The sequence below is a fragment of the Denticeps clupeoides genome, chromosome 5 (genome assembly GCF_900700375.1).
Source record: "Denticeps clupeoides chromosome 5, fDenClu1.1, whole genome shotgun sequence".
Lineage (NCBI taxonomy): Eukaryota > Metazoa > Chordata > Actinopteri > Clupeiformes > Denticipitidae > Denticeps > Denticeps clupeoides.
The window spans coordinates 18,684,072-18,704,855 of record NC_041711.1 but is presented as its reverse complement, the minus strand read 5'-3'; the positions used below and the strand labels follow the sequence as shown (position 1 = coordinate 18,704,855).

Here is a 20,784-nt window from a genome sequence, read left to right as displayed (position 1 = left end):
ACTGTTACTTCTATGATGGTCACTTACTTGTATGAAGTGAAGTGCTTAATGCCTTTGCAACTTTAACTGGTGTGAGTGTTAGTTAGAGAGCAGCTGCAGTCTGAACAGCTGATGGACAAAGGGGGTCCACCTCCTGCCAGACTGAACCCACACATACTTTAGAATAGTTTTCTGAACAGGTTACAGGTCAGAGGGTGGAATTAACAGAGGCTTTGGGCGAGCCTGGCAGAACTGAATAAAACAAACCTACACACAAGGCAGACAAATTGAAATTAAAAGCCATTTCTGACATTGTGCACATTAATGTATTGCGTTTGTATATTAGATATAACTCTCGACATAATGTAGAATAAGTGTAATGGTTTTATCTGTATATGCTGCATGGGTTTCCATGCAAACTTCTAGAACAAGGCAAGGATCATGTGAGGAAATGATATTGGGAAACCTTATTCTGTCACAGGCCTTGCTAAAATTATAACAGAAGAACACTCCACATGAAGGACTGGTGTGGACAGAAATAAAAGACTGCTGCACAACAGAGACTATAATAAATATCAGACCTTAAAATTGCAGATATGGGATATCAAAGGTTCTGGTGACTGCAGACTACTGATGATTAACAACACACCTTCCAGCAGTGTCCAACAGAGGGCAGAGCCCTGGATAAATTCTGCCCAGGTGATGGACAAATAGCCATTTGGATATTTTCAGAAACACCATAAACAGCTTAAAAGACGCTGTAGAATGCATCTACAAAACAACAGGGCCACAAATCCACAAATCTCCCCTTTCTCTAAAAAACAGTCAACATATTCCATTTCCATTTTTTATAAAGACAACTTTCACTTTGGTCACAAGGTGGTGTTTTATAAACACAAATGGTGTTTATAAAACATTTTCATTTTATACAATCATTGTGTGTGTAATGTACATAATTAAATGTCTGATTCCTCATTTACAATATAAATGAACAAAGTAATTAAACAGTTTTTCAGTTGCTTAATGTACATCAGTTATCTATTCCATACAGTGAGACACAGTATAAAAAAATGAAAAAATATGAAAGAAAGCAATGCATAACTACTGTGTTTTACTAATCTCAACACAGTATTTACATTAATTCATTAAGAGGTGGATTAAACTTCTGTAAACATATTATGTGACTTCTGATGGTCATTGTCACCCTCCTGTTAAGAGCAGAAAAGTTTTCATGAGAAAACAAATCTTGTAGACTGACCATATCCGTATGATCTGTAATGCCATACCTATTCTCCTGGACACGCAGGTCTTTTTACACTCCTCCTCTGTGTCAAAACGGTTGCGATTCCCATCACAGCCTCCGTACCAGAACTGAGCACAAGCATTAGCTTGCTTGTCATAGTACCACCGGATGTTATACTCACGACATGGGCCCTGATCCAAGGTGAGCTCACATCGAGGGTCCAGTTGCACTACTTCTGTATCAGGGAGAGCACAAATAAACAGTGTTGGGAAGATTACTTTAGAAATGTAGTTCTTTTCAATTACAGGTTACCCTATTTAAAATGTAATTGTAGTGTAACTATTTCAATTATTAAATGACAGCTATGTAACTAACTACATTGTATTTCTTTTTAATTACATTTGTAAATTATTAATGAACATTCTTAATTGTTAACCATTTTGAAATTGTGTAACCTAGCAGTGTATCTTATTCAGCAGTAGTAAACACTGACTAATGGCAATCTCCTTTCAATACATGAATTAACATAACTATAATTGATGATAATCAAGTCTGGCATCAAGCTTTGTTTTACTGTAAGATCATACATCCATCATACAAACCACTGCTTAATCAAATATTTAATATTCAAAAACCTTGAACAATGTGAGGAACCTTTTGATTGGTTGGGTTCTTCCGCCCTTCCTCACCTCCGTCCCTGTATACCAGCACCCATTCACTGCCAAAACACAGCTGGCAGGCCTGTAGCATTCCACATTTTTCTCCAGCAGACTGCCTTTCTTGTGGTAAGATTAATTAAATCACTATAATCAACTTTTAATCATGGCTATATCAATCTCTCCGCCATCATTGTTTCAGAGCCTGTTCAATATTTCTGTTGGTCGAACAACAATGCATCACAGAACGTAAAGGTCAAGGCTTAACAAAACGTAACTTTGACCACAAGCTCTATATTTCAATACATTTTTATTTATATTTAATTTAAATTATTTTTATGACATCTCTTTACTTTGTAATTGTGGATGCTGCCTAGCAATAGAAATACTGTTGTCTGTTGCTTTACTTTATAATTTACTTTAACCCCTTTTGATGGCTTACGTTGGCAGAACAAAGTGTGTGGAGAGTCCAGCTCCAACATCCAACTCATCACATTCAACTAACAATGTCCACTTCACAGGGATTTTTATAAGCACTGAGCGCTAATTTGCTGATTCACGCTACATCACTATTTTTATTAACATATCAGCAAGCTTTCGAATACCATTTTACAATGTAACTAAAATTGTAATTATGAATCTGTAAAGTAGCTGTAACCGTAACAGATCACTATACATTTTTTGTAATTAAATCTAATGGCATGTAAAGACACATTTTTTGGAATATCATTCCTTGTATGTTGAGATGTACCTTTAGGTAGAGGTGGGCGTGGTGCAGGGATATAGTAAACTGAAGGCGGGTCTGGTGTAGATTTGGGTAATGACTCCTCACGAGAGACGACCACAATGGTGCTTGTTGATGTCTTGTTCCTTGATGGAAGGCTGCCACGGCCATCTGTCTGACTATATGTGTTAGTGCCTTCAACCACTCTCTCTCCATGCTGTCCCAGACACATGCAGACAATGGAAACAACAAACACACACTTACACAGACCACTCTGTGATTACTTGACTACACTGCAAAGTGTCTTCAGCTGTAGTTTGTCATGTCGTGGCCCCTCTGAGCAACCAGGTGGCGCCACATCTTTGTCTGTCGCCCAAACTGCAAGTGTTTGATTTTGTCATTGTGATACACAGCAAGCACAGCACACGGTGCACACAATGAAAATGTGTCCTCTGCATTTACATTTACATTTACGGCATTTGGCAGACGCCCTTATCCAGAGCGACTTACAACGTGCTTTCAAGTTACCATCAATGAAGAGATCAATTCCGGTTCACTAGGACCCCAACTATGAATACATCTATTTTATTCACTCTGTTGTAGATTCTGTACACAAAGTTTGACAACAAGAAAATTACAATTTAATCTAAATATTCTTTAAGAGGAAGGTCTTGAGCTGCCGTTTGAAGGTGCTCAGTGACTGAGCTGTTCTGACCTCGAGGGGAAGTTCATTCCACCACCGAGGGGCCATGACGGAGAAGAGTCTAGATTAATGTTTTCCTTTTACCTTCAGAGATGGAGGGACCAGGCGAGCAGTACTGGAGGCTCGGAGTAAACGAGGTGCAGTGCGAGGTGTAATAAGGGCTGTGAGGTAGGATGGTGCTACTCCATGTTTGGCTTTGTAGGCCATTTAACCCATCACCATGTGAGCAGTGGGCAGATATGAAATGCAGTGTGTGGGGACCTTGCTTAAGGGGACCTCAGTGGAGTCTTATCGCTAGGACCCATCTGCCCCTTATGATATCTTTCACATGTGTCTAATTACCTTTGATTATAATAATCTCCTCATTGTTTCCAGTTCATGTCAATCATGTGTGTTGTCATTCTAGACTCACCATATGGAGAAGCAACCTTAGTTCTGTTTTGTTCCTTGCACCGTATTTATGTTCTATTTATGTTTAATAAAGTTAAGGCAACATTGTGCACTTGTACCTGGTGCCCACAGTCAAGCATTACATCATTGTACTGACCTCTACAGTAACTCGTCCCACGTCTGTGGTGTGGAAGGTGTCTCCATGGCCTGTTCCAGACTGTGTATCAGTGTGTGACCCAGAAAGTGAGCTAGTGTGTGTTTCAGTATGTGTCACAACATTTCTCCCATTCAGTGTGTCTTTGTGAGTATGCCCATAGCCATTGTTTCCATTAAGGTTGTTTTGGTTGCCATTGGTGTAGCCATATGTGTGACCATTAATGCGACTGAAGATCACGTCTCCATTTTCATCCTCACAGAACTGACTTACAAGTTTAGACTCCAAAGCTGCAAGGGAGGAAGATCAGAAAAGTAATTAAATTCAAAAGAAAAGGACAATTCAAGAATATTCATAACAACATCACAACTAAGATGAAGCAATGCTTTGTCCCTGAGTAAGACACTTAAGTTGTTCAAGGGGGACTATCTCTGTAACTACTAATTGTAAGTCAGTCTGCATAAAGGCATCTGCTAAATGGCATAAATTTAAATGCAATGTAAATTATTGTATATTTTTAGGCCTTTTGTGTATTCTTTAGTGTGTATTCCTTTAGTGTATATTCCTTATTTTTGTGTATTCCTTTGCAGCCTTGTACATATTCTAACCCTTCACACAGGCCTATGGACCTGGTACAGAAAAACCTTCCTGAAGGCCGTACAGGGCCCAACAAGTCTTACTAATTGGGAAGAAACCAAAGATAAGGGTATGGTGAGCTTGGGATGTCCTTGGCTATTGCAGCTGTGTAAACAAATGGACAAATGTTTGTTTGAGGTAGCTTATTCCTAATTACAAATATAAGTTACATTGCAGGCTATTATTATTAAAGCAATTTCGCCAGCAGAAACTGATCAATGACGTCAATCAGATTTGCAAGCCCAAACACAAATATTTCTGATATGAATGATATGAATTATAAGTGGTGATCACAGAACTGAAATTCAGCTGTTGTCTTCAATACAAGGCAGCCTGCAAGTCAATGAACTAGTTCTACATGAACTTGAAAAATACATGAATAATAACATAAGTGATTTACCAGACAGTGTGTTGAAGTCATCAATGAGGTACACATGTTCATTGTCTGGGTCTGAGGCAATGAATTTAAGCTCCTGTAGAAACTCTTTCTGCGTAGGGTCACTGGTGTTCACAATGCCCAGCGCATACATCTCAATGTTGGCTGCATGTGCCTCCCTGACAGCCATATCCAGCTTCACAGGGTCCCTCTTGTCTGTCTGTCCATCCGTGATGACAATGGCCACTTTGCGCACACCAGGACGGGCGCTGTAGAAAGCCTCTTGTGTGGCCTTTCGGATAGCAGTGCCAGTGTGGGTGCCCTCTCCGATGTACAACATATTCCTGACTGCCTGCTTTACATCCTGCTTGTTTATGTAGCGGACTAGGTTGAACTCCACACGAACCTCCAGACTGTACAGCACAATGCCAATACGTGTGGCATTGCGGCCCACTGTGACCCGGTCCACCAGAGCTGTGACAAAATCTTTGATGATTTCAAAGTTCTCAGGACCCACACTCTCTGAACTGTCAATGACAAATACCAGCTCCATGGGGCGCTCTTTGCATTTAATTCCACATCCTGAAAAATCAAAAACCTTAATAGACATGAGTTCAGCAATATATAGAATTTTGCTTTAGAATGCTAAAGAACACTTACCACAAACCTCCTTAATCATTTTTATGATATCTTCTCTCTAAGACAAATTTCATATGATTAGTACAATGTAATATGAACGGACAACCTACATTCATTTAACCACAAGCATTGGATTAACAGAACAGTCTTACCGTGAGGCCTGTTTCTCCTTTCAGGCCTGGGCGCCCCTAAACAGAATAGATGTCCAATTGAAAAAAAACATTTCAGGCAAATTTGCATCTGACAGAGGACAGATTCTTGTTGCCTGATGTACCTTGATTCAGTATAAGTTTCTTAATTTGCCAAGTTCACTAGTAAAATGTCATTACATATATATGTGACTCTGCATCCTCTGCATTCTTCAAAATGACAAAACAGAAATGTCCCTATACCAATACAAGTACTGAGATGCCTTTTTTTTGCAATGTTGATTTTTATCTGCATACATTTTCATGCTAAATTATGTGTGAAACAAAAAAAAAAAGTGTAAAAAAGAGAACTGACAAAAAGTCTGATATTACTAATGTCTACATCAGATGCAGTACATTATAACTATAATAATAATAATAATAATAATCATTATGTGTATGGCTCACTGGCTGGCCAGGATGTCCATGATCTCCCATGTCACCTTTGATGCCCTTCAGGCCTCTTTCACCTTGGGATCCACGGTCACCCTTACAGCAAAAAAAAAAAAAAATTACATTCAGTATTCAACAAAAGAAAATATAAGGAAAAAAAACAGGGCTATATCCAATAATAATCTCTTCTCACCTTCTCTCCAGGGTAACCCTCTCCTGAAGGTCCCCTTGGGCCTGTCACGCCCTGGCTTCCTGGCTCACCCTTTAAGAGCCCCCAAGAAAAAGCAGAAGACTTTATGGTCATTCTTTTATTGTACATTTGTGTTGTTATTTAAAAAGTCTAAGTATTCCCACCTTTGGTCCCTGTAAACCCTGCCCTTGCGGCCCAGGTGGCCCTGGAGGTCCTGGCCTTCCAGAGGGTCCCTGGTGAACAGGATATGATGCGTAAATCCCGGGACCAGAGTATATCTGTACAGTATAGACAGTATGTCTGTGGTTCTAATAGTTGACCCATTTGTCTCTCCAGGTAAAGGCACATGACAAATCTGGTTACAATAATCATGAACAGCTTTTGAATGAACATACTAGCGGATGGGTTCCATGAAAATCAAAGGGAATTAATTGTTATTGTGAAGCACTGCAGCACAGCACAAGGTGCACACAACAAAATGTGTTAAACTCTGCATTTAATTAATCACATTAGTGACCAGTTGGCATCCATGAAAGGCGCCCAGGAAGCATTGCGTGGGGACTCAGTGGCACCTCAGTGGTTTGGGATTCGAACTTGCGCCCTTTCGATTATGGGTCTGTGTTGTTACCTACTAGGCCAACCACTTCCAATGCGGGAAAGTGTGTTTTTAATGTTTATATATGAATAAAGAGACAGAACCCTGATAGAAGACCCATGTCGGCAGCCTTTGATACCTGTGGACACCCCTTGGCAGTTATTGTCACGATCTGGTGCGAAACTCCTTCGCTGTTTCACTGTTGTCCTGTGTAATGTTCCCTAATCGTTTTCACCTGTGTTAAATGTATAAAGCTGCCCTGTTCGTTTCTGTTCGCTGTCAGGTCTGTAACGTTATGTTCCATGTTCACCACTGTCAACGTCTCGGATGTCTCCCCTGTCCTGTGATTCACCATTAAACCCCTGTTTCGTGACGTCAGGTGATAGCGTTCTTCATTCCTCGTCACTCTTCGTCCTCCTCTCCGTGCAACCGCCTCGTCATGCCCGCATGGACGTGACAGTTATATACTTTTACTCAGCAAACTCCTCCACCTCAATTCATTTGTTCTTAAAGTCATATTGTTAAGTCTGGATTTAAAACCATAGTAGCTCACGATTGTGTCATGGAATGCATATGGGATGTAGATTTAAACAGAGAAAGTGCATACATTAAAAGCATTCCTGACATTAGAAAAACTGTTCTAAATGTATGCTGTTGTAAGCATACAGTTTCATCTGAAATTAAACAAGACAGGATCACCGATATCCTTACAGAATGTGAGACAGAAGCATAACTTAACAAATAGAGCATTTGATTTGTATGATTACACCTACTGGTGGTCCTTGAAGTCCATCCCCTGGGGGTCCTGACAAACCTGGTAAGCCTCTAAAGCCAATTTCCCCCTAAAACACACAGAGGGTAATTTTGTTATCAAGAACAAAGTATGACAAGTATGCCTTGATTCAGGAACAGTGTACCTTTGGTCCTGGAAAACCCATCCCTTCTAGACCTGGCTCACCAGGAAGCCCTGGAAGACCAGGAGGGCCCTGTTCAGAGAACAGACAAATGATTCTTCAGATACCTAACATACTGGCATTCTTACATACACACTTAACATGACATGACTGAAGACATACAGAGCAATTAGCATTACGTACTCACCGTTGGCCCTGGAAATCCATCACCTTTAGGTCCAAAAGGGCCAGGAGGACCTGGGTCACCACGGCCTCCCTAAAACAACAAATAACCAATTATTACCAGTTACCTACATATTATGCATCCAGTACTGAATTCTGGGTATGTTTATGGAGAAGGTCACCTTTGGCCCAGCAGCCCCATATCCAGTTTCTCCTACAGGGCCTGGGGGACCTGGTGGACCAAGATCACCCTAAAATATAAAGAAAATTTTGTAAAAACTTTTTAAAAGAGTAGAATGTGGAAACATATTTTCATTCTCGTTTGACTACCTTAGGTCCCACTTGAGTTCTTCCAGGCATTCCTGGCAATCCCAGCCTACCGTGGGCACCAGGCTCACCCTGGAAAATAAACACTCACTACCTGATTTATCAAGTGCAATTCCTACATTGTCCTCAATTCCCTGTTCCGAGTTAGACAACCAGCAGTGCCTTGGATTCAACAATCATTAAGATTCTCACCTTTGGCCCTGAAGGACCAGCAATGCCCGGTGGCCCTGAGAGGCCCCGTACACCTCTCTGACCCTGGTCCCCCTAAAAAGGATTGGGCAGGCAGACGATAGCGGTACACAAGAAAACCCAACAACATTTCAGTAGAACAGTAGATAGCACATAGCCACTCTGATAGCAAATCACAGACACAGGCATGAACAATACAACAAAATCATAAATAAGAAACACTCACCTTTTCACCTTGAGAGCCAACGCCTGGCATACCCTCTGAGCCCCGCAAGCCTGGTGCTCCAGGTTCTCCCTATACACACATACGCAATGTTCAGTGGACATCATTTAAAACTAAAATTCTCAGATTGATTCAAGTTCATGTCAGGTCTTTAGACGTGAGGTCAAGTGAGTATGTTTACCTTTTGGCCAGGAGCACCATCCTCTCCAGGTAGACCAGGAACTCCTGCAAACCCTGGAGATCCTGGTTCACCCTATAGGCAAGCAGTACTTATTTAAAAACGAACTGACACTTCAAGTGGACAATCTTTTCCAATTGAGAGACTCACCTTTGGTCCTGGTTCTCCAAGACCTCTCTCTCCTGGTGCACCAATCTCCCCAGGCAAGCCCTGATCTCCCTATGGAAAAAAAAATGCCATTCAGTGTGTTGGATAATCGTCATGCATGTCTTAATGACATAATATCACAGTGCATTATTTTCTGCTATTATGTTTGGAATGCTGTTGCGATATTAATAACACTGTAAAACATAAGAACCTGCCGAAGATCTGCAAGGAGCTCCGTTGGGGGTTTCATTTGAGTGTGCCCTTGTTGTACCCTTTTTATTTTTGTTAACTTTTGTGCGTGTTATTCCCTCTGGACCACCCCACTGGACAACATTATTTAGGCTGTTCTGTTGTTGGTTAGGTGTGCTGAGTCTGCTATTATCTTAAATAACAGCAATGGTTGCAGGCTTTGTTTGATTGTGTGCGTAACAGTGGACCTCCTCCTCATTACACCCTACATTTCTTAACCCCTAGACTTAGGAACGTGACACACACACACCTTTGATCCTGGGTATCCATCCCCTGGTGGCCCCCTGCTTCCGGGAGGACCCCTTGGCCCCTCCACACCCTAACCAGACCAAATATATATATTTTTTTATTTAACAAACAGCTTTCACATACTATATTTGAATTAGCTGTGTTGTGGTGTCTGTTCCTGAGCTTTTGAACCTTTTCTCCTTGAGTGCCTGTACCAGTAAGACCCAAAGGCCCAGGAAAACCAGGAGGCCCAATTTCCCCCTAGGTTCAATCAAACAAACAAAGCAGAAGAAAATATAATTGCATGGTATGAACATAGAATATTTTTATTGTAATGAACTCAGAATATGGATTGTAAGCGGAAAATTAGGAACATATTCTCTGACCAATCATGTGAGTAAAAAGCAGACCACTAATGACTGTAGTTTCATACTAGATTTCTTGTATAGGACCAAACATGTCATACAGTGCCAGATATGTTGTCATGACTGAGGGATGACGGTGTAAGAAAGGACAGGAATGGGATATTTGGAAAAAACGACTTAATTCAAAATGAAAATTATTAATGTTGCAGCACCTACTGGGTGCTGCCGACCTGCTTATAAGGGGTCCTGAGAAATCATGCTTAATTGGCTTTAGCTAATAAGGTGCCTTGGCCCTGGCTGTGATGGTCGTCACATATGTACTGTACCTTGTCTCCTTTAATGCCAACTCCTGGACCACCCCTGGGCCCTCGTGGACCCTCAGGACCTCTTTCACCCTGTGAAAGCACACAGAAGAAAACAATAGTCTACGTGGTATATGAAGAAAATTGTGCAAGGTCCTCTTACAGACACATACAATGATCCTGCATGTTTACCAATCTATTTTTTGTTTTGCTGGCACAAAGTTTAATCTGAAACCTGACATTTCTATCTGCATCTCAGACCTAAGACTTTGCCAAACAGTGCAGTCCTTAGTTGTTGTCCATGTATATGTATCATTTCTTCCACATTTGGGCACCGCTTGTGAAAATAGGCAAAAAATTGCATTCAAAATATAAACACCTCTTGGTTTGGTAGCTTTATACTACACTGAAAAAATGAGAAAAAGGGGTGTGAATGGCTTTGTAAATGTAGCATGTGCTTTTCAGTTGTCAAGACCCCTGAAATGTTTAGACAGCATAATAAATGGATTTTGGTCTGGAATTTGGTGCCATTATGAACACAAAAGAAAGAACTGCCCTTGTCTGTCAGCCCACTGTGTGTTTAAGTGTAGCTTGGAGTGGAAATGAACGTGCTGTTTACACAGCGCTTTCCCTGTTTTTTTACATGTTGCTACAAGGATGTGAGCACAGGGTTCATCTACTGAAACTTTTGTTCTGAAAAAAATACATGTAGATGTAGAAAAAATACAGATTTCAATAAAAATGTATCACTGCACTGTCAATTATTGTTGGTGGAGAAAAAACAAAATAAGTACTATCATGTAGTAAATCAGTAGGGGTGTAAAGAACAGAAGGACAGAGGGAGAGGACAGATGCACCACACATGGGTCTAAATAAAGGAGTACAAATGTTGGCAGCAAAGACTCATTCTTTCTTGCTCTCGTATTGATCTCTCCATCTTGTTCTATGTTTATGATAGCCACCCCTTAATATCTGGTGTCGTCTGGTGTCCAGACTCAGTCACTTCTATGACTTTTTCTCTTAATCACATCCTTACACATTAGACCTTACACATGAATGCCACTGATGTGCATCTAGGCTTAATACTGTTTAATTGAAAGTGATTGTCATTCTGAACACACAAAGAAACGTGTCATTTGCTTTTTAACACATTGCCTTTGGTGAGCAGTGGTGGCCTAGCGGTTAAGGAAGCCCCGTAATCAGAAGGTTAGAATCCCTATCCGCCAAGGTGTCACTGAGGTAACCCATCACCCTTGGTGAGCAGTGGGCATCCATGACAGGCGCCCGGGGAACAACGTGTGGGTACGGTCCTCTTCTCAGTGGCACCTCAGTGGCACCTTGGCGGACCGGGATTCAAATCGGCAACCTTCTGATTACAGGGCTGCTTCCTTAACTGCTAGGCTGCCGCTACCACTGTACTACTGTGCCACTTTGCCGTGCTGCTCCCCAGGCGCCTTTCATGACTGCCCACTGCTCACTAAGGGTGATGGTTAAAAGCAGAGGACACATTTCGTTGTGTCACTGTGTTCTGTGAAAGTATTCACAGACTTTGCTCAATCATTTGTTGATGCATCTTTGGCTGCAATTACAGCCACAGGCTTAGCACACCTATCCTTGGCCAGTTTCACCCATTCCACTTTGCAGCAACTCTCAAGCTCCATCAGGTTGGTGCAGCCGCCATCCAGAGATGGCCTATCAGATTCAGGTCAGGGCTCTGGCTGGGCCACTCAAGGACATTCAGTTGTCCTGAAGCCACTCCTTTGATTTCTTGGCTGTGTGCTTCGGGTTGTTGTCTTGCTGAAAGATGAACCGTCGCCCCAATCTGAGTTCAACAGCGCTCTTTAGCGGTTTTTCATCCAGGATGAAACCCTATTGAAGGTTCACCACAAAAGACCTCTGACAGAGTGATAATCGGGTCCTTGGTCACTTCCTTAACTAAGGCTCTTCCCCCCCGATCGCTCAGTTTAGGTGGCCGGCCAGTTGGTCCAGGTGGTTTTGAACTTTTTCCACTTACGGGTGATGGAGGCAACTGTGGTCATTGAGACTTTCAAAGCAGTTTTCTGTATTCTTCCCAAGATTTGTGCCTTGAGACAATCCTGTCTCAGAGGTCTACAGACAATTCCTTTGACTTTATGCTTGGTTTATGACGCGCTGTGAATACTTTCTCTTAAGTATTCACTCTGAACTCTACAATCTGAAGTTCCAGGTCTCCCAAAACAAGAAAACCATTTTGGTCTACATCTACACAAGCACTAAATAGAGAAATATCTAATTGATTATCTTGTATATAACCAGGCATAATCTATGACTGGTTATCTTGTTTTAATGTTGAGGCACAAGACATGCTGATCCACAGAGAAATGGAATCACTAAACCTTGTGACAAATCAGTATCTACATGCTCATCTAAAATGAACATATGCATATAATGTCAGGTTTCCTTTGCTTATGAGGACATTTGGTCTAAGTAAGGTCTAAAGACACGACAAAGACTCATTTATGAGTCTTGCGTTTTACATGATATAACAGAAGTGAAGAAACACATGGTTTCTCCAATCTTTTGACTAGTACCGTATGTGTCTGTGTACAATACAAAGCTGACAATGTAGAAAACCTGCTTTGATTTAAAATTACAGACAGTCTCTGTGTATTTTACTTTGTACAAAAAACACTGTACCTTAGGTCCTGGGAAACCCTCTCCTGTGGGACCCTTTTCTCCTTGAACACCAGGTGGCCCCTGAAGCCCCTGCCAAACACAAATATACAGAATTAAAATACTGTGTTGTAAATGCATGAACAACATTTGAGACATATCAGATACACCGATGGATAGGCAGAAGCATGGCATAATTTATTAATTGAAATTTACAGGTAAACCTGGTTCGCCAAGGCCCAAGGGACCAGGTGGACCAGCTCTGCCCTGAAAGCCAATGTCACCCTGCAAAATACACACATGAATTCTCACCATGATGACATTAAAACATCCTTTCTGTGTGCAATAGAAGAGGAGGAGACAAACAGCATACCTTAGGACCAGGTAGTCCAGTCCCTGTTTCTCCCTGGATTCCAGGTGGTCCAGGAAGTCCCCGCTCTCCCTATAAAACAGGTCTTTGGTAAACTTTCATTATACTAATATTCACTGTTAATTTGCTCAAGTCATGTAGATTGGCTTAAGGTAATAGCAAGAAGCTGTCACGATCCGGTCCAGAAGGGTTACTGAGTTTCACGTTTGTCCTGTGTATTGTTTCCTAACCGTCTAATGTATAAAGCTGCCCTGTTCGTTTCTGTTTGTCGTCGGGTCTTTGTCATGTTACACGTTCACCATGTTCTCGGCTGTCATCCCTGTCCTGTTCTTCACCCATTAAACTCCAGTTTTGTGACGTCGTGCGATTGCATTCCTCATCAAGACATTCACTGGTTATCAGTGCTATCAGTGATTCATAATATAAACACTATATTGAAATGTGAGAGACTGTATCATAACACTGTTCCAATGATGTATGATATATGTCCTGCAAAGAAACATGGAAATCTAAAATGATTGCACAAGACCAGCCATGATAAACTGTAGGTACCTTAAATTCAGATCCAAAGTTCATGCTTGTGTCGGGGGTATTCAGCAGAATTCTTTGGCTTAAAGTATCATAGTCTGGGGCACAGATGAACCTTAATTTTTTTAATAAATGAATGTATGTCTTTAAATAACTATGTTCACACACCTTGGATTCCATTTTTCCAGGATCTGGATCAAAGAAATCTCACATGGATGCCACAACTGACACAACAATTGTGTTGGAAAAAGCAACAGAATTGCCATGATGACATCACTACACATCATCACTCTCTCCTTTCATCTCCTTTAAACATCTCTTTCATCCTGCCAATTCCCCATTCCACAACAGCTGGGATGTCCCTCAATCACACTGCCTTTGACCCACTGAAATTATGCCTTGTTTTTCCAATCTTGGGTCATTCCTGTAGCCAATGTTGCTCTGCACAGCAACAGACATTGTCTGGCAAACATCTAACCCCTGACAAGCCCAAACACCTCATTCTCATTATAACCAATGCTATACAGCCATGCACACGAAAAGCATACACATAGACATGTATAGAAATTCAGTGGAGCATTCCAGAAAAAACAATTACACTTCCCTTGAAGCAATGGATCATGTTCCAGTTGGCAGAAGACCCTTAAGGGGGATTCTTGAAAGCACGAAGGATCAAAATGAAAAGTGGTAAGTGCTTTTTAATGACAATCTAATCATTTTAGCCAATTATATAGCACAATACAAAACTGTGCTGACAGTCACACATGACTGTTATGGCATCTGCTATTAGACAGAGAAGAGGATAGAAAATGATCTGTGATCTCGCTCTGTTTCTTCCACCAAATTTATTTTGACAGACAGAAATATCACACTCACTCACATGCAAGGTATCCGACTTTAAAACGTCTATGAGACTATGGTTCTATGATAGTATTATTTCTGTTCAGAAAAGGACAGATGAGACCAACCCACATTTTGATTAAAAACATTAATTTAATCTAACAGTGTGTACTGCCTTGTCTAATAATAAAAAAAGGGAATGCGTCACACTTACTTTCTTCCCTGGTTGCCCCTCAGGGCCAATGTCACCTTGAGGACCAGAAAAACCCTGTGAATCATGATAAAAAGGTCAAACCATCACTTCAACAAACTAACCAGCAGAAACATCAGCATCAGTTTCCACAGCATACCTGAAGACCTCTACTTCCTCTTGTGCCTACTGGACCCTCTGGACCCTAAGAGTGTGTAGAAACGAGAGTCAGATATATTAAATCATTCAAAACTCCTTAATTAATGTGTGGAATCTTACTCTGTCTCCTTTAATGCCTGGTGTTCCACAATCACCTCTCTCACCCTGTTTGAAAGAGACAATTGATTCCAAATTTAAAAACAATACAAAACCATCCGTTAATGTATAAAATATTTAAATGTTATCATACCCTTTCTCCTTTGTAGCCAGGTTTACCCTGGAGATAAATTAAGTTGATCAATCAAGACACAAAATATATTGCAAGTAAGAGACCAAAGATAAAAATATATATTTGGTAATATAAATAAAACAGAAGATAAAAAAAAACGTAAAATATTTTCATCTGTCCAGTTATCATAACTGGAGGCTCCAGCACTGACCTCTGACCCTTCACGACCTGGAAGTCCACCGAAACCATTCTCACCCTGAGAACACACCACACATAAGCACACATTAGTTAACAAGTTTTAAAATGGACACAGAAGTGAGGAAATGGTGGTTTTCCAAAGAGTCAGCCCCCACCCCAAATTAAATTTATTACAAACCTTCTGTCCTTTGGGTCCAGGAATTCCATCATCACCTGGGCGACCCTTTTTACCCTGTGGAATGAGACATGTTTAGATAAAAAAGCAGTAGGGGAGCAGTCTTAGGGTAAAAGTCTTAAATGGCCAAATGGACAGTTTTAAATGCCATCTCTCCATGTGCTGTACACAGTGCCAGTAAATCAACAGCATTGAGCAGAGAACTCAATGGCCATTAGTTTAGGAACTTCAATATAACCTTTCCATTTACTTTTGCAAAAACATATACCTAATATGTAATATGCAGAGGTTGTGAAAGCTCTGGAAGAGTGGTGTCAGGTCCATGTGCAGGGTTATTTTTTATCAGAAATTGAAAAAAATTAGTTATCACTCTAATTTTCAAAATTAATTTGCTATTTCATTGTTTGAAAGAATCTCAAAACATTACATGTCCCATCATTAAGCACACAGATAATGCTACACAATGCATACACAAACCAGCCTTAACATTACAACAGATGAAGTGACTATCATTGATTATCTGGGCATCTGCCAGTTGGCAATTTATTCTTGCTACTCTTATCTTCTACTGCCCACATTCTGCCGTGCAAATTTCCCACTTGTGGGACTAATAAAAATTGATCATATTTTATCTTAGATGTTCCATGTTGGAAGTAGTCAGGACCTACCAAAAATTGTCCATTGAAGGAAAACTGGTTAAGATCGGTCAAATTTTGCAGTTTTTTGTGTATGGGGTTGTGTAACTACGGACTGGTCATGGTATCCATGCACAGGGTGCCCATGTCTGGTGAAGTCCATGCCTTGCAGGGTAAACTGGTATTGTGGTCCTAATGTTATGGCATATAACATGTCTGTCCATGCTATGCCTTCTAGAGATTGTTAATTGTTATTTGCATAATATTGCATGCAATTACTGTCCTTACGGGGTGTAAAATGACAGTAAAAAATGTCCCAGGATTCAATCAATCTGTTTAAGCTTGCCGTCATACACAACAGGAAGAATTTCAAACATTTAGTGGTGTTACAGCTGATGGCAGGTGCTGAAAGACTCATACAAAACCTTACAATTAAGTAAACTTTCCAAAGCCCAGGAATTATCCCTCACACCAGAGAACCTATGTGGGTCTGGTGTGTGTGTGATTGTGTGTGCACATGCATGCATTTCATGCAGTTTGAGGTGAGTGTGATCTAAGGAATTGAATAGTACATTTAGGTTTTAAATGTCTGTAGGGATTTGAGGTTTATGAAATTGTGCTTGTCTTAAACTTACAGCTGGTCCAGGAGGACCTTTCTCTCCCTTCTCACATTCACACGTCTGGGCCAGCGGACACTAAAAGCAGAGACATTCATTTACACTCACTTGTCACAGAAAGACAAAAAAAAAAAATGCATGTAAACGCAACAGAATGAACTGATCAAAAACAGTAAGCATAAAACTCACCCCTTCATCTGCCAGATTTGTCTGTAACACAGGACACATTAAATAAATATATTACAAAAGTACAGTATAATTTACTAGTAACGTGTAATCACATTGGCCTCAGGAAACACAACCTGGCCTGCTATCAAATGTCATTCTGTCTGACCGACACAAACCCTTTAAGCATGGCCCTTAAGCATGATATTCAGATCTTCCATTTGGAATTTCAGCTCTGCAGTTGCTTTGATTTTACATGAAAGCATGTAGCAAGAATGACAAAAAATCCACTGGACAAATAGAAACCACATGAATTCCTAAATATTATGTTGTTTCCTCTAATGACTTCAATGGTTATTTTTTCACCGCTGTAGTGTCTGAAGACAGCACAGCATGGCAAAATATTCTACATAAGCTGGTAGAATTGAATAAACGCATGGCTGCCAGAAAAAACGTGGGTCCAATAGATAAAAGACACTTTTTGAGTATTAACATGACCCCCTGAAGCCCTTCAAACAGAACTTGACCTGACCATGACCATCAGTGAAACACCCTTGACTGGGTTTCAAAGACCTTGACTGGGTTTCAAGTGCTCTCATGAGCAAAGGGCTGCCGGGTGGCTAAGCAACAGGAATGTTGAATGCTTACCCATTATGATTATTTGGTGGTCAGGGCTACTACCAGCAACATTTGCTTTTCTTGGGGGTCACTCTCATTTACGGTCTTTTAATCTGTCCGACGGCCTTATCCAGAATGACTTACAATTGGTAAGAACAGAAACAGTTCCCCTGGGGCAGTGGTGGCCTAGCGGTTAAGGAAGCAGCCCCATAATCAGAAGGTTGCTGGTTCGAATCCCGATCCGCCAAGGTGCCACTGAGGTGCCACTGAGCAAAGCACCCTCCCCACACACTGCTCCCCGGGTGCCTATCATGGCTGCCCACTGCTCACTCAGGGTGATGGGTTAAATGCAGAGGACAAATTTCACTGTGTGCACCATGTGTTGTGCTGCTGTGTATCACATGTGACAATCACTTCACTTTCACTTTGGAGACTTTCTAATAACACTACCATTATCTAAAAGATAGTTAAGGATCTGAATCTGCTGTTTCACATTCTTATGTCAAACACCTGCCTTAAAATTGCTTGACAGGAGCCAAGTCTTAATGCTTAGCATGCATGCAAATAATTTAGAGCCCCAGCATGCATGCAGGATCATGCTGTTATCTCCTGCTGTTACTCAGTCTTCACAGAGAAAAAAGACTGATGAGTAGCAGATTATGCTCAATATCAGAACTATGGGTGCTGCCCACCTAAAATTACACCATATCTTCACACTATGCGGCTGTAGTTAGAGTTAATTACATCAATGTATTTTGTACCCATATCCAAAGTTGGTGCTTTTGAACAGGCTTTACTGTCACACTCCTCAAAGGGTCATAGTCTTTCCACAAAATGTGGAAACACTTAAACAGAATTTCCCTTCAGACTATCTGAAACTAATGTTAAGGTGGTGACAGTTTCCCCTATAATTCCAGAATGCTGACAGAGTCCACTAGGGTTGCAGAAAACACATCTGAAGGTTCCAACACTGTTTTTGAGTTTTCAAAGGAAAGTAAGAACAGCAGCATATGGCTTTGTGTCTTGTCATGACGAGCCGAGAGGTTGGGTGAGAAGCACCTGGTCATTAGACATAAAAATTAGCATCCTGTGGATGTATGTGGAAATGGGCAAGCTATTACTTCACAGATAGACCTACAACATTGTTCGGTGGACCCACAAAAATCACCCAATTCAGAAACCATACACAATTTTTGACGTTAAACCTCAAATACTAATTAGTGACTCTAATGAGACTCAATAACTATGGAATATGTGAGGGTGCCACTGTGCACACTTTTTACAATTTGAAACCTGTAATTGGACTGTAACTGGTTGTACTCACTATCTCCTTTACAATCTTGTCCACAATGCCTTCATCCTGGAGGTTGTGAACATAGCGGGAAGGCGGTGAGTTTGCCAGTCGATGCAGTTGGGCCACATTAGCTGGTTCGTTGGCAGTAGGAGTGATGCCTACTGCAAATAAACGAACTCTCTGGTTTCTAGCATCGGTGATGGCCGAGAATATATCCGGGTTCCTGGGATGGGACACCCCATCAGTGAAGAGGACAGCTACTTTCACAGTGACTGGTCCAGACTCTTCAAGGTAGATGTGGGTGAGATTGGTGATGGCGTATGTGGTGTAGGTGCCGTGGCCAATGTACAACATGGGTGCAATTTGTGTTTTGAAGTTGGCCACTCCTCTCCACTGTTTGAAGTTCTGCTCAATTATCACATTACTGCTGTACTGCAAGAGGGCAGCCCTAAAACTCAGACCACGCCCTGTTTGGAGGCGTACTTCCTGTAGCTTGTCGACAGCATTGGAGATGAATTGTTTCTCTTTGGCATGGTTGTCCTTGGCACTCTCTGAGCTGTCTACTAGAAATGCCAAATCCAGACTGCAGTCCTCATCTATGAGGTCTGAGGCAAGAAAAAGAAAAAAATATATTTTAAACATTATGCATTTTGATCAAGCCTATCCTTTTCACTCTCCATTAACATTGATAAGTTCTCTCTTATTTGAGAATTAAAAGCACATATTAAGAAACATTTAAATATTTGTTATCTTTGAAATACTGAGAGAATCACAGAAGATTCACATAACACACATATGTGTCACAGAGACACATAAATTATGCTTATGCTTCAGGAAAAAGCTGACAGATGTGGAAGTCGCCCGAGGAAAGGCAATACCATGCTGCTGAACAAGCTGGCTCTGCCCGGACAGAAATATATCAAGGATCCCACTCTTATTTTAACTTAATGTTCCCTGGATTGTTTCCAGAATTTTGCAACATGAAAGACATACCTTGGGTTCACCTTAATGCTTTATTGTGTCTCAGATGTTTAGATTTCACAGTCATATTAAACTTATTGACTTTTGCTACAGTTGTGTTCTGATTTTGTACAATTGTGTTGCGTATTAGATTAGTGGAATCTCTTACTTCCATTGTATTTAGGGATGATGTTTGTCACCAATGGCTTGATTTTAGCCTTGCTTCGCCCAGTTGACTCTTCCTCCTCCTCATACCTCTTGTTGTAATAATCCTGAGCCCAGGGTGTCTGTGGTCCACATAACATGAGCAGCAAGAATGCAAACGGGCCCATTCCTGCTGTGTGGACATATACAGAGAAATATCGTATTTACTAAACGTTGCATAGAGCAAAATAAATCATCCCGCTTCACTCACAGAAAGGAAATGGGCTTTATGTTCAATCTGAAAATGTGTTAATAATTAATAATAATTAAAAAAGTTAAATAATAATAATAATACTTACTGATGGTTGCAGTAGGGTGAAGGCACACTGCAGATCCTCAAACAACGTTCTGTGAGTCAGGTACACAGGGTGCATACAGATTTGGGAGGAGAGAAGAGAGGGGAGGAGAACAGACTGTCTATGGATGTGTGAGAGTACATGTGTGTACGAAGATATATTGTCTGCCTTCCCGTGCTAGTTCACATTGAAAACGCTATGCACAGACTTGCAAACTTTATCTGAGGGCGGACCACTGAGAGACAAAACCACACCCTTTTTAGGAGGAGCTAGAGAAGGAGTAAAATAATATACAGTGCATTCAGAAAATATTCAGACCCCTTTCAATTTGCAACCATTTGTCATGTTGTAGTCTTAGGCTAAAATAATGTTAATTAATTTTGTACCTCATGAATCCATACAATACTAAATGATGACAACATAAACACAGAATACTACAGTTGTTTGCAAATGTATTAAAAAAGAAAAACTGAAATATCACATGGCCATAAGTATTCATAAGTA

General features: G+C 40.9%; 1 protein-coding gene across 1 annotated transcript; it reads right to left on the bottom strand.

Moving 5' to 3' along the window:
• Positions 1 to 750: 750 nt before the first annotated feature.
• col28a2b (collagen, type XXVIII, alpha 2b) lies at positions 751 to 20,452 on the bottom strand. The gene is made up of 36 exons (XM_028979089.1): positions 20,284 to 20,452; positions 19,950 to 20,117; positions 18,851 to 19,425; positions 16,933 to 16,953; positions 16,762 to 16,821; positions 15,495 to 15,548; positions 15,330 to 15,374; positions 15,140 to 15,166; positions 15,010 to 15,054; positions 14,891 to 14,935; positions 14,755 to 14,808; positions 13,176 to 13,244; positions 13,019 to 13,087; positions 12,827 to 12,895; positions 10,175 to 10,243; positions 9,676 to 9,744; positions 9,506 to 9,574; positions 9,010 to 9,078; positions 8,863 to 8,934; positions 8,685 to 8,753; positions 8,462 to 8,533; positions 8,273 to 8,341; positions 8,125 to 8,193; positions 7,968 to 8,036; positions 7,784 to 7,852; positions 7,640 to 7,708; positions 6,436 to 6,504; positions 6,275 to 6,343; positions 6,097 to 6,177; positions 5,653 to 5,688; positions 5,522 to 5,558; positions 4,886 to 5,443; positions 3,853 to 4,139; positions 2,630 to 2,819; positions 1,266 to 1,457; positions 751 to 1,187 (listed from the first exon to the last, which is right to left on the bottom strand). Exons 2-36 carry the CDS (start codon positions 20,110 to 20,112, stop codon positions 1,180 to 1,182), a joined length of 3,657 nt encoding a protein of 1,218 aa, XP_028834922.1. The 5' UTR covers positions 20,113 to 20,117; positions 20,284 to 20,452; the 3' UTR covers positions 751 to 1,179.
• Positions 20,453 to 20,784: the final 332 nt, after the last annotated feature.